Here is a 13,747-nt window from a genome sequence, read left to right on the forward strand (position 1 = left end):
AATGATTGTCACATGTCCTACGAAACCCCAAATAGATCTTATTACAGAAACAATGTGGTCAAGTTTTCCCAGGGCACCCCAAAATAATCCTCCTTTGGTTTCCATAGCTATGGTACGTGTTTCAGGTGCTCTACACACCTTTATGAAGGGGTGGCAAAAACCCCAAAACTAAATTGATAACCTTTTACCTAGGCTAAAACATCCATCCCTCCTATTCAGGAAATGAAAAGAATGACTGGGATTCAGAATGATGGACACAACGTCTAGATGCAGAAAATCTGGAATCTCCTAATTCAACCCCTCACCCCTGCTGAGGATTCAGTCTGACTGGGAGAAATGGAGTGAGGGGATTAATTCTGTATACAAGGAGCTAATCTCCCCTCAGGCACTCTGACGGTAAGCCTCTCCCCCACAAATCCTCTTAGAGCAGCAATCAGCAGTAGAAACAATAACAAAGCCTTTTCCCCACCCCCGTTTCGGTAAAAAGCTGAGGGATGGGGCTGCAGAAATGTAACCACACTCAAATTCATAGATATGGATGCAAGGACCAATGATAGGAAAATGATAGTTTTAACCATGTTGAGGATATATATAATAGTGTTTGTTTATATTTACTGTTTACAAACAGTGGAGTAAAACAAGCATATATTTTGAGTTCTGATGTGCTACGACAGTTGAACTAAGCTCATGAGGCATTTAAAAGTTATATTCTTCACGAATCAATGGGTCCAAAAATGGATGTAGTAACTGCAGATTGCCCCTTTACAGGATTCTGTTTTAAATAACCTTTTGATTGTGTAACAGTCAGTGGTTTACATTAAACCCACATTTCCCTGGTGCTTGGCAAGAGCAAAGTAGTAGTGTAGCTGAGAGAGCTTTCACATTTTTTAAAATTTAACCTTTATTTAACTAGGCAAGTCAGTTAAGAAACAATTTCTTATTTACAATGATGGCCTAGGAACAGTTGGGTTAACTGTCTTGTTCAGGGGCAGAATAACTGATTTTTACCTTGTCAGCTTGGGGATTCGATCTAGCAACCTTTCGGTTACTGGTCCAACACTCTAACCACTAGGCTACCTGCCGTCCCTATACATCCACACACATACAGACATACAGTAGCTTACATACAGTACTGCTGGGTCTAATGCTAATTGCTACGGATGTATAGCGCAGTACTGTTTTGGCTAATGCTAATTGCTATGGACGTATAGTGCAGTACTGCTGGGGCTAATGCTAATTGGTATGGATGTAAAGTGCAGTACTGCTGGGGCTAATGCTAATTGGTATGGATGTAAAGTGCAGTACTGCTCAGGCTAATGCTAATTGCTATGGATGTATAGTGCAGTACTGCTGGGGCTAATGCTAATTGCTATGGATGTATAGTGCAGTACTGCTGGGGGTAATGCTAATTGCTATGGATGTAGAGTGCAGTACTGCTGCGGCTAATGCTAATTGCTATGGATGTAGAGTGCAGTACTGCTGCGGCTAATGCTAATTGGTATGGATGTAAAGTGCAGTACTGCTGGGGCTAATGCTAATTGGTATGGATGTATAGTGCAGTACTGCTGGGGGTAATGCTAATTGCTATGGATGTAGAGTGCAGTACTGCTGCGGCTAATGCTAATTGCTATGGATGTAGAGTGCAGTACTGCTGCGGCTTATGCTAATTGCTATGGATGTATAGTGGTTAAAAAGTAAAGGTGTGCTGTAGTTGAGGATGCAAGGTCTGTAAAAACATAATATGTCTAACAGTGCAGTCCAAATCCGGAAAATGGGGCCAGTTTGAGAGGCATTGGTTACACATCCCTTACCATTTTTAAAAAGGTGCGCGCGCACACACACACACACACACACACACACACACACACACACACACACAAACATTGTCAATAAATAAGTTTACCAGTTATTGCTAATCCTGACGAACTTCACATTTTTGTATCTAAAAGACCCCCGTTTTCAGTGTACTAACTTAACAATTTGTGTTCACTGGATTTTTACGTATACGTTAGCATGCGTCTCATTTCGTCAAGAGACCCGCTTAGTTTGTCACCCTCGCTTTCATAATAATAACAAGATTAGTGGTCTCCACAAGTGTCCCCTTAAAGGACTATCCTATGATCTGAGTAGGGAGAGAAACGCACAGCCGGAAATAGCACCCAAATCCCATGGGAGTGGATGAGAGAACAGGCGGGTGGTGACTGGTGTTGCTTCATGTCTTGTTCCTGGTGAACATGCGCTCACTCCGCAGCGTCAGGTGCTGGAGCTGGAACTGCAGCACCTCTGTGTCGGCCGGAGGCTGCTTGACACTCATTTTGTCCAGGTTGAGGTAGTCCAGGGACTTGGACTGGGCCCTCTTCCCCTTGAGAAGGCAGAGGGGCAGGGGGCCGTGGTGCAGGGCCCTCCCTGGGCCACCCTCCCCCTGGGACAGGGGCCTGAGGTAGGGGTCACCTGAGCTGGGCATGCGCCTCCGCCGGCGCCCGTTGACCACGGGGATGTCGTATGGCTGGTAGTAGCGGTTTTTGGCTTTGTAGATGCGCGACGCCCGGTGGGTGCCCAGGTCCATGGGTTTGGGGACAGAACTGGGCAAGGCCTCTGATGCTGTTGACGTTGTGGTGGTCGGTGTGGTGATAAGGGTCTTCTCTGGGTTGGGAGACCACTTGTGGGCTAGTTTTAGCAGCTCCTCGCCGGTGGTGAAGCCGACTAGGTAGTTGGAGTCCATGTGGAGGATCTGGAAGCCTGAAACAGTACTTTTGATAGGGGAGCAGGGGGTGCTGGCACAGCGGGGCCTGTCCCCCGTATCGGGTTTCAGCATGGCTTTGACCTCTGCAGCAGCAGGTAGAACAGAGATGGGTGTCCTGGACACGCCACTGACATCCATTTCCATCTTTACCGACATGACCTGACGAGAGAAATAAATAAATATGAGAGAGAGAGACAGACAGAGACAGAGACGTGGATGAAGAGAGCAAAAACAAAATAATAACTACAAAAGTCATCCTCTTTTGTAAAATATATAATTCATCATTCAAATATTTCAAACCATTCTCAGAGACATGGTCCACACAGTGACACTTTGTAACTGATTTTTTTTATCAAAATGTATTCAAGGAATTAATTGTTAGTCATTGGCCATGGTGGCAATAGTTTCATCCTTCAGAACACTGTAATAACACTTTGACCTTCCTTTGACCTTGTGGAATTCTCCCAGATGTGAATTAGTCTGACAAATCACATACTGTAGGTCTTTCCATTCATTAACATTTAGAGGAGATCCCATCCACATCTCTAAACGATCATACCTTTAAAAGGTGATGACGGAGGCCATCACCTAAAGCTAGCACTAAACCAATGTGTAGCAGCCCAGCCCTACTAGCTTAAAATTAACATATGGTCATGTGATATTGGTTGAGAGAACAGGATATTGAAATCAGCAGCAGAGCGAATGAAAAAAAAAATACCTTTCAGTCCATGAGATGAAAACAAAACCTGGAGCAACATTAGTATCCAGATATGGGTCCTAGTGAGCTAAATATCTGGAGCAACATTAGTATCCAGATATGGGTCCTAGTGAGCTAAATACCTGGAGCAACAGTAGTATCCAGACATCAAAAACAGAAACAGATAACAAACGTCTGGAAAGCATTAGACTTCAATAGCTTGTGTTGAGTTCTGTCCAGGAATGTGGGAAGGGCACGACAAACATATTTAACAAACTACTTGGTGAGGAAAACAATGCTTAATGTAGCTTAATGTTCTAAAACGAATATGTACAAACACTTGCAGTGAAAATCTGCAGTGGTATCCATCGTCCCTTACATCATTTGTAATATTCATTTTCTTGCATGTGTAATTTCACTTAAGCATATTAGATATCATTGGGAAGAGTATGTGCTTGATATTGATCATTTGGAGGCAGGCAGAACTACAATATAATTACAGTGCAGGACAGGTACACGCGTTTACAATGCATTGGTGTGATTGCACATTGTGTTTTGGTGCTTGCTTGCACATTGAAATGACATGCAGCTTCCCACATAGTAGAACCATCACACTAACACCACAGTTTATTTGACACATCTCTCAAGGTGTGCAAGCAACATCCAGATAACAGTAAGTGACCTACTCATTAATGTCACTGTACCTCCCAATGTAATAACCATGTAAAATACATGTTTCTAGGGACACTTCAGTTTATATTAAGTGATAATGCCCGAGAAGCCGGTGTTTGGAGGATATATTGGCACTGTGTTGTTAGGCCCGAGACAAAGTCAAGGTAGCACGAGGGCCGGCAAACCGTGCCAATATATCATCCAAACACCGGCTTCCAGCTGAGGTATATATCCCAATATATAGAACCATTCATGCAACTGTGGGTGTTCACACTCCAGGCCTATTCCAAAATACATTTAACATAATTGTGAACTAAGTTAATTTCTCATCCCCTTAACACCATTGTGACATTTATGTCTAGGGAAAAAAGGTAAGCATTTGATAGGCCTTTAGGCTCGTCTGTTTACACACAGTAGATTTTTTTAATGGTAATGACAGGCTATTTATAATATCACTAATGCACAGCTTGTGGTGGTTGATGCGCCTCATTCAATCAGTTGAAAGGAGGCACATCCTAAAAAAAAACTAGCCAAATAATACTATTGCGTCATGCTTGGCATCTTCATTTTGCTTTCAAATGAGGCCCATGCCCATCCCTGTATGAATTATGGAATTCTACGTTCAAGGCTGTTTAAATGTCAGCGGATAGCAAACTGTAATTTATGTTGGCGTCGCAAATTATATAGACATCATTGCAACGTAAATGTTTCCAAGTCATAAATAGATGTCCGTCTGCGCATCCCGTCTCACATACCTGTCATCTGAAATCGTTCATCTGAAATCCATACACGCTCTCATAGAACATAGGCTACGAAAGGGATTCGGAATAATACATTTTTTTAATGATAATTTGACGCAGTATTATGAATAAAATACGTTAATTTAAGCTTTAATATAATTATACAGATATATTAAAACAGCTTTCCCACAACAAAACCATTCGACAGGCCGGTTTTATCCTGTTTTTCCCCTGCTGGCAGGCTGGGAGGAAAATATTAGGCAAGAAAGACCACCATGGAACAAAATCAACATGGAGAGATAACATCGAGTTCGTTTTCAACCGTATGCATGGACAAAAAAAAGCAATCTGCAAAAGCAATCGTAACATGAATAGTAATAAAACTGGTGTTATTCTTTCCGGGTAGAGAGAATTCTGTTGTCCACCATTACAATATGGTGCCATTATATTTGACTATTCGGTTGATTAAATGTAGTCTATTGAAACAACATTTTTAAATGTAGGTGTTTAATTCGAATAATACATCTCCAAACATGCTAGAACGATATAACAAGGGAAACAAACCTGTTCAACAGCAAAGCCACCCGACGTTCACGCCTCTTCTTATTTGAGCCAAATCGGAGAGGAAGAGGCAACACGAGAGGGTTTACTCCGCCCAAAATCTCTCCACGTTCAGCAAATAATTAATTATTAAGCAAGTGAAGAGTTTTTGTATGGGAGACATTTAGTGTTGAATTTATTCAATATAAAAAAATGCATTTCTATTTTGATACGTGAGGCTTATTTGATCTAATAGAAGTTTCGTAATGCTTAGGCTGTTATGAGTGTACTGAGAGTGATGCACGTGACCAGTGGTGACATGTCATTCAGGGCAGGTTGGGGCAGAGCCGCACATTTTCAGCAAAAAAAAAAAAAGGCTTGCCTATTTTACATGTTATTTTGGCATTAATACGTGTCACATACCAGTTTTCAAACAATGTAAAAAAAAAAAGAAAAAAAAGAAGATATAATTGAGTTAATAAAGCCACATGCAAACAGGTGTTTCAGCCTAGCTCAGAGCATTCTGTGGTGGTGGGGCAAGCCAGCAGAAAATAAGAGCATTGAGCTGTGATTGGCTCAGTGTTCTGTCACTCATGGGGACACTACGTCACAGGTCAAGTCTAAATCCTTTGTAAGGGTAGACATCAAACATTTAAGCCCTTTGGGTCCTGCCATAGAGGAAGGCTCAAGGTCATTGGCCACAGATAAAATGACATCAAATCATGGTATATGTACATTAGCATTGATTGGACTGATCATGTGAAAAATATCAGGAATCAAGTCAACAATCTGCTAGCAAACCCTTTATAATCCTTGTCATATGAAGAGAAATAATGAAGAGAAATTATAGATAAAACGTATCGGTGCTCATCAGCCATTGGACATAAACATTACGCAACAAGTTGGAAATCGCAAAGTCAAGGAATCAGTGGCTAACTGTAAGCATTGCAAAGCAACCACTAGCCTGCTATTCAGTGGAGTGGCTGTGTGGATTTTTCCAAGTTCCCACTATAAATCCAGAGAATGCCAGACTTTGTTGACAAAGTTTGATGACAACATTTGCCCACAAAGGACTGCCATGCCACCTTCCTGTTTAAGTGAGCACAGCACAAGATGAGTCCAAAAATGTCTTGTAACATTATGCCGCTGCATAAATGATGTAATATGCAAGGGTGATATGTACAGTGGGGCAAAAAAGTATTTAGTCAGCCACCAATTGTGCAAGTTCTCCCACTTAAAAAGATGAGAGAGGCCTGTAATTTTCATCATAGGTACACTTCAACTATGACAGACAAAATGAGAAAATAAATTCCAGAAAATCACATTGTAGGATTTTTAATGAATTTATTTGCAAATTATGGTGGAAAATAAGTATTTGGTCAATAACAAAAGTTTATCTCAATACTTTGTTATATACCCTTTGTTGGCAATGACAGAGGTCAAATGTTTTCTGTAAGTCTTCACAAGGTTTTCACACACTGTTGCTGGTATTTTGGCCCATTCCTCCATGCAGATCTCCTCTAGAGCAGTGATGTTTTGGGGCTGTTGCTGGGCAACACGGACTTTCAACTCCCTCCAAAGATTTTCTATGGGGTTGAGATCTGGAGACTGGCTAGGCCACTCCAGGACCTTGAAATGCTTCTTACGAAGCCACTCCTTCGTTGCCCGGGCGGTGTGTTTGGGATCATTGTCATGCTGAAAGACCCAGCCACGTTTCATCTTCAATGCCCTTGCTGATGGAAGGAGGTTTTCACTCAAAATCTCACGATACATGGCCCCATTCATTCTTTCCTTTACACGGATCAGTCGTCCTGGTCCCTTTGCAGAAAAACAGCCCCAAAGCATGATGTTTCCACCCCCATGCTTCACAGTAGGTATGGTGTTCTTTGGATGCAACTCAGCATTCTTTGTCCTCGAAACACGACGAGTTGAGTTTTTAACCAAAAAGTTCTATTTTGGTTTCATCTGACCATATGACATTCTCCCAATCTTCTTCTGGATCATCCAAATGCTCTCTAGCAAACTTCAGACGGGCCTGGACATGTACTGGCTTAAGCAGGGGGACACGTCTGGCACTGCAGGATTTGAGTCCCTGGCGGCGTAGTGTGTTACTGATGGTAGGCTTTGTTACTTTGGTCCCAGCTCTCTGCAGGTCATTCACTAGGTCCCCCCGTGTGGTTCTGGAAATTTTGCTCACCGTTCTTGGGATCATTTTGACCCCACGGGGTGAGATCTTGCATGGAGCCCCAGATCGAGGGAGATTATCAGTGGTCTTGTATGTCTTCCATTTCCTAATAATTCTTCTAAGTCTTCCCAGCCTGGTGCAGGTCTACAATTTTGTTTCTGGTGTCCTTTGACAGCTCTTTGGTCTTCGCCATAGTGGAGTTTGGAGTGTGACTGTTTGAGGTTGTGGACAGGTGTCTTTTATACTGATAACAAGTTTAAACAGGTGCCGTTAATACAGGTAACGAGTGGAGGACAGAGGAGCCTCTTAAAGAAGAAGTTACAGGTCTGTGAGAGCCAGAAATCTTGCTTGTTTGTAGGTGACCAAATACTTATTTTCCACCATAATTTGCAAATAAATTCATTAAAAATCCTACAATGTGATTTTCTGGATTTTTTCTTCTCATTTTGTCTGTCATAGTTGAAGTGTACCTATGATGAAAATTACAGGCCTCTCTCATCTTTTTAAGTGGGAGAACTTGCACAATTGGTGGCTGACTAAATACTTTTTTGCCCCACTGTATCTCTCAACACAGTCATACACATGATGTATAATCCTGTAATATAATTCTGGCCCGCGATGGCAAAAATATATTCTAATGTGGCCCTCCATGGAAAATATAGACAATGTATAGACAATGGCTGGGGGTCCCAGAGAAGAGGTTAAAAAAACAACTGGTGTTGTAGATTCCCAGAAACTGCAGAGGTCTCTTCTGCTCCTGGAAAGTGTAGAGAGAGTCAGTCATATTTCCATAAAATGAAGGAAAAAAAGCCTGTAATTATTTAGTGAATTCAATAAATAAATTACTCTGGAGGAAGATATGGCTGAGAAACATCAGGCATAGAGACATCAGTCTGCAGAAGTCCTTTGAGGACCTAAAGAAAAGGGGGTTATGCTGTGTGCGAGGAGCACTTTGACGAGTGTTTTATTCTGATTCTGGTACAGCTACTATCTTTGTCAACCCAAATACATTTCAGGTCATATGATACACGGAAGAACACTGTCCTCCGAGGCAGTACCTACCAGAATAAATAGCAGGAATCCACCCTCTCAATCTGCAACAGATGCACGGCATAGTAGAAAAATAAGTAAGCCAACTACAAAGTTCGTAGCAATTAAAGATGCATCATTATTGTTTAATATCAATACAACAGGTTTAAAGTCTTGAATTGTCTATTTTTGAAGGAGAAGACCGGGAAGCAGATGGAGTTTTAGGTAAGAAAGACAGAGAGAACAAGAGGGTGAAGGAGAGTGTAGACCCAGCTCCAGCAGAGGAAGCAGCAGATGTCGGAGTTTTAGGTGAGAAAGACAGAGATAACAAGAGGGTGAAGGAGAGCGTAGACCCAGCTCCAGCAGAGGAAGCAGCAGATGTCGGAGTTTTAGGTGAAAAAGACAGAGAGAACAAGAGGGTGAAGGAGAGCGTAGACCCAGCTCCAGCAGAGGAAGCAGCAGATGTCGGAGTTTTAGGTGAAAAAGACAGAGAGAACAAGAGGGTGAAGGAGAGTGTAGACCCAGCTCCAGCAGAGGAAGCAGCAGATGTCGGAGTTTTAGGTGAAAAAGACAGAGAGAACAAGAGGGTGAAGGAGAGCGTAGACCCAGCTCCAGCAGAGGAAGCAGCAGATGTCGGAGTTTTAGGTGAAAAAGACAGAGAGAACAAGAGGGTGAAGGAGAGTGTAGACCCAGCTCCAGCAGAGGAAGCAGCAGATGTCGGAGTTTTAGGTGAAAAAGACAGAGAGAACAAGAGGGTGAAGGAGAGTGTAGACCCAGCTCCAGCAGAGGAAGCAGCAGATGTCGGAGTTTTAGGTGAGAAAGACCGAGAGAACAAGAGGGTGACGGAGAGTGTAGACCCAGCTCCAGCAGAGGAAGCAGCAGATGTCGGAGTTTTAGGTGAAAAAGACAGAGAGAACAAGAGGGTGAAGGAGAGTGTAGACCCAGCTCCAGCAGAGGAAGCAGCAGATGTCGGAGTTTTAGGTGAGAAAGACCGAGAGAACAAGAGGGTGACGGAGAGTGTAGACCCAGCTCCAGCAGAGGAAGCAGCAGATGTCTGAGTTTTAGGTGAGAAAGACAGAGAGAACAAGAGGGTGAAGGAGAGTGTAGACCCAGCTCCAGCAGATGGTCTGCAGGAGGTGGCTGTCAGATGACAGAGGTGGCAGAAGGAGGCGTCCTCACAAGCAAACGGGAAGCTTAGGTGTCAAAGGAAGCATCATGTAGCACAGGTGTCATACAGGAGACCATCATCCATTTGAAGGAGGTATATAGTATAATAATAATACACTCACAGTAATTGATTGCACACAAATTGAAACAAAAACATCAAAGTTAATCTCATATAGATTTTTCATAGAACACAGTTCCTGGAAAAGAAGCTGTCAAATTCACACCAAAAAAGATTCCTATAGATTGCAAAAAAGCATATGTTGAATTCTAATAGACAACATTAGGATTGATTATACAATTATATGTGGATTTCATCATCATCCATCTATCCTCTTTATAATTTGTAGACCAAAACAAGATCCAATGTTGGAGGCCATGGAGTCCCTACCTCCACATCTAAAGGACTTCTTCAAACTACAGAGTTGGAGGCCATGGAGACACTACCTCCACATCTAAAGGACTTCTTCAAACTACAGGGTTGGAGGCCATGGAGACACTACCTCCACATCTAAAGGACTTATTCAAACTACAGGGTTGGAGGCCATGGAGACACTACCTCCACATCTAAAGGACTTCTTCAAACTACAGAGTTGGAGGCCATGGAGACACTACCTCCACATCTAAAGGACTTCTTCAAACTACAGGGTTGGAGGCCATGGAGACACTACCTCCACATCTAAAGGACTTCTTCAAACTACAGAGTTGGAGGCCATGGAGACACTACCTCCACATCTAAAGGACTTCTTCAAACTACAGAGTTGGAGGCCATGGAGACACTACCTCCACATCTAAAGGACTTCTTCAAACTACAGAGTTGGAGGCCATGGAGACACTACCTCCACATCTAAAGGACTTATTCAAACTACAGGGTTGGAGGCCATGGAGACACTACCTCCACATCTAAAGGACTTCTTCAAACTACAGAGTTGGAGGCCATGGAGACACTACCTCCACATCTAAAGGACTTCTTCAAACTACAGGGTTGGAGGCCATGGAGACACTACCTCCACATCTAAAGGACTTCTTCAAACTACAGGGTTGGAGGCCATGGAGTCCCTACCTCCACATCTAAAGGACTTCTTCAAACTACAGAGTTGGAGGCCATGGAGACACTACCTCCACATCTAAAGGACTTCTTCAAACTACAGGGTTGGAGGCCATGGAGACACTACCTCAACATCTAAAGGACTTCTTCAAACTACAGGGTTGGAGGCCATGGAGACACTACCTCCACATCTAAAGGACTTCGTCAAACGACAGGGTTGGAGGACATGGAGACACTACCTCCACATCTAAAGGACTTCTTCAAACGACAGAGTAGTGTGCAGAGAAATAAGAGAGGGCGGAGGTTCTCCGTGGAGATAAAACAACTTGGAATACAGATGTACCACAACAGTCCTTCCACTTTCAGATTTCTGCAGAAAAAATGTATCCTACCATCTAAGTAAGAATAAATATAGAATAAATATTGCATTTTGCTCTTACAAGAGGATTAATTTATTGGACTGCATGTTTTCAAAAATTATCTAAAATATGGGATTATTTTATTTTGAAGCCCGGATTCCTTGACTCTTTCATGGAAAAGATGGAACTGGTCAGAAATATGAGCACAGCAGAAAGAGAAGCCACTCCTGCATTGTCCTGTTGGAAGGTGAACCTTCACCCCAGTCTGAGGTCCTTAGCGCTCTGGAACAGGTTTTCATCAAGGATCTCTCTGTACTTTGCTCCATTCATCTTTCCCTCAACCCTGACTAGTCTCCCAGTCCCTACCGCTGAAAAACATCCCCACAGCATGATGCTCACAACCACTATGCTTCACCGTAGGGATGGTGCCAGGTTTCCTGCAGACGTAACGCTTGGCATTCAGGCCAAATAGTTCAATCTTGGTTTCATCAGACCAGATAATCTGGTTTCTCATGGTCTAAGAGTCCTTTAGGTGCCTTTTTGGCAAACTCCAAGCGGGCTGTCATGTACCTTTTACTGAGGAGTGGCTTCTGTCTGGCCACTCTACCATAAAGGCCTGATTGGTGGAGTGCTGCAGAGATGGTTGTCTTCTGGAAGGTTCTCCAGTCTCCACAGAGGAACTCTGGAGCTCTGTCAGAGTGACCATCGGGTTCTTGATCACCTCCCTGACCAAGGAACCTTCTCCCCCGATTGCGCCGTTTTGCCGGGCGGCCAGCTCTAGGAAGAGTATTGGTGGTTCCAAACTTCTTCCATTATGGAGTATTGTGTGTAGACTGATGGGATTTTATTTTATTTTATTAATAAGGCTGTAATGTAACAAAATGTGGAAAAAGGGAAGGGGTCTGAATACTTTCCATGCAATCTGAGTTTCTTTGGAGCTAGCTACCTAAAGCTGGCAAATAGCTATGCTGTGGTCTCTTACTCACTAGCTAACTAATGTCAGCTGGACTCAATGGTCTCATCTTCCTTGAACCTTGTTCTCACGGTATCTGTACCCCAAGGGTATTACATGAGACACACTTGTGTCAACACTATGAGTAACCTTAGTTCCTTTTCTGACTTGACGTTGCCAAAGATGCTTCAACAAAGTACTGCGTAAAGGGTCTGAATAATTTTATATATTTATTTATAAAATTTGCTACATTTCTAAAAAACAGTTTTTGCTTAGACATTATGGGGTATCGTATGTAGATTGAGGAGAAAAAAAACGATTCAATCCTTTTTAGAATAAGGCTGTAACTTAACAAAATGTGGAAGAAGGGGTCTAAATACTTTCCGAATGCTGCGATCGTATACAAATAATAATCGATTGGGTTTATATAGCACTTTTCTACTAACTGAGGTACTCAAAGCACTTTGCATACTCACCTCATCCACCATCAATGTGTAGCACCCACCTCAGTGATGCACGACGACCATTTTTTGTGCCAGAACGTTCACCACACATCAGCTCTCAGGTGGAGAGGTGAGGAGTGATCTATGCCAATTAGGAATGAGGGGGATGATTAGGTGGCCATGATGGAATGTGGCCAGGTTGGGAATTTAGCCATGCCACCGGTGTGAACACCCTTACTCCTTACTCTTACAATAAGCTCCATGGGATTTTGAATGACCACAGAGTCAGGACACCCGTTTTAACGTCCCGTGTGAAAGATGGCAGGACAATGTTTCCGCAGAACAATGCTCCCAAATGTAATCAAGGTTTGAAATGATTATGTATTATCGGTTTAGGCTTCTTCGCGGTCAGTTCGCAATCAAATGTTTTATTTTATTATTAAGTTCCGGACAGCCGACCATCCGTGGCTTAATCTAGTTGATGATTCCTGATTTAGGGTATCAATTACTTTCAAATGACATTTGGGGTTAAGTACTTTGATATTTAGATTTATTTTGAAAAGACAAATAGTTGAATATTCCCGGGACCACCCATACATAAAATGAATGCACGCATGACGAAGTCGCTTTGGCTAAAAGTGTCTGCTAAATGTAAATTATTAATATTGGAATGTATTTGGAAATACTCAAATACGCTGACTTAAATACACTCCGATGCATTTAACCAAGGTATTTTAAATAAGTACTGGAAAATACTTTTAAGCAGTAGCATATTTATAGGAAATGATTAGAAAATACTTCCAATAGAAGTACTTGATTCAGGCCACATTATTTTGGTGTGAGTATTTAAATAACAAATAATCAAATACAGATTGAGCCCAGGTCTGATCATCTCCCATAACCTTTTCCTGTCACACCTTAACTGTCATCATTACTGCAATGTATAGGCCTGCTAAATGTTTTGGGTAATACAGTGTAATCTTGTTTCCCCTACTAACACATATATACTGTGGGAATAACATTATCTAGAGGAATATTTCCATAATTGTACCTCTCATACCAAAAGAAATTGAATGCTTTTCACAGACAAATAGACCCATTAATGACAGTTGTTGCACAACAACAAGTACAGCTTGTAGTAAAGAACTAATAAAGTGACAGTTAAAACCAAAGAG

At 42.3% G+C, this 13,747-nt stretch overlaps 1 protein-coding gene across 1 annotated transcript; it reads right to left on the reverse strand.

Moving 5' to 3' along the window:
- Window positions 1-1,023: 1,023 nt before the first annotated feature.
- Window positions 1,024-5,607, reverse strand: macir (macrophage immunometabolism regulator). Its single transcript, XM_038970606.1, has 2 exons — window positions 5,417-5,607; window positions 1,024-2,902 (listed from the first exon to the last, which is right to left on the reverse strand). The coding sequence occupies exon 2, from the start codon at window positions 2,897-2,899 to the stop codon at window positions 2,213-2,215; it is 687 nt and encodes a 228-aa protein (XP_038826534.1). The 5' UTR covers window positions 2,900-2,902; window positions 5,417-5,607; the 3' UTR covers window positions 1,024-2,212.
- Window positions 5,608-13,747: the final 8,140 nt, after the last annotated feature.

This window comes from Salvelinus namaycush, chromosome 31, assembly GCF_016432855.1.
Source record: "Salvelinus namaycush isolate Seneca chromosome 31, SaNama_1.0, whole genome shotgun sequence".
Classification (NCBI taxonomy): Eukaryota; Metazoa; Chordata; class Actinopteri; order Salmoniformes; family Salmonidae; genus Salvelinus; species Salvelinus namaycush.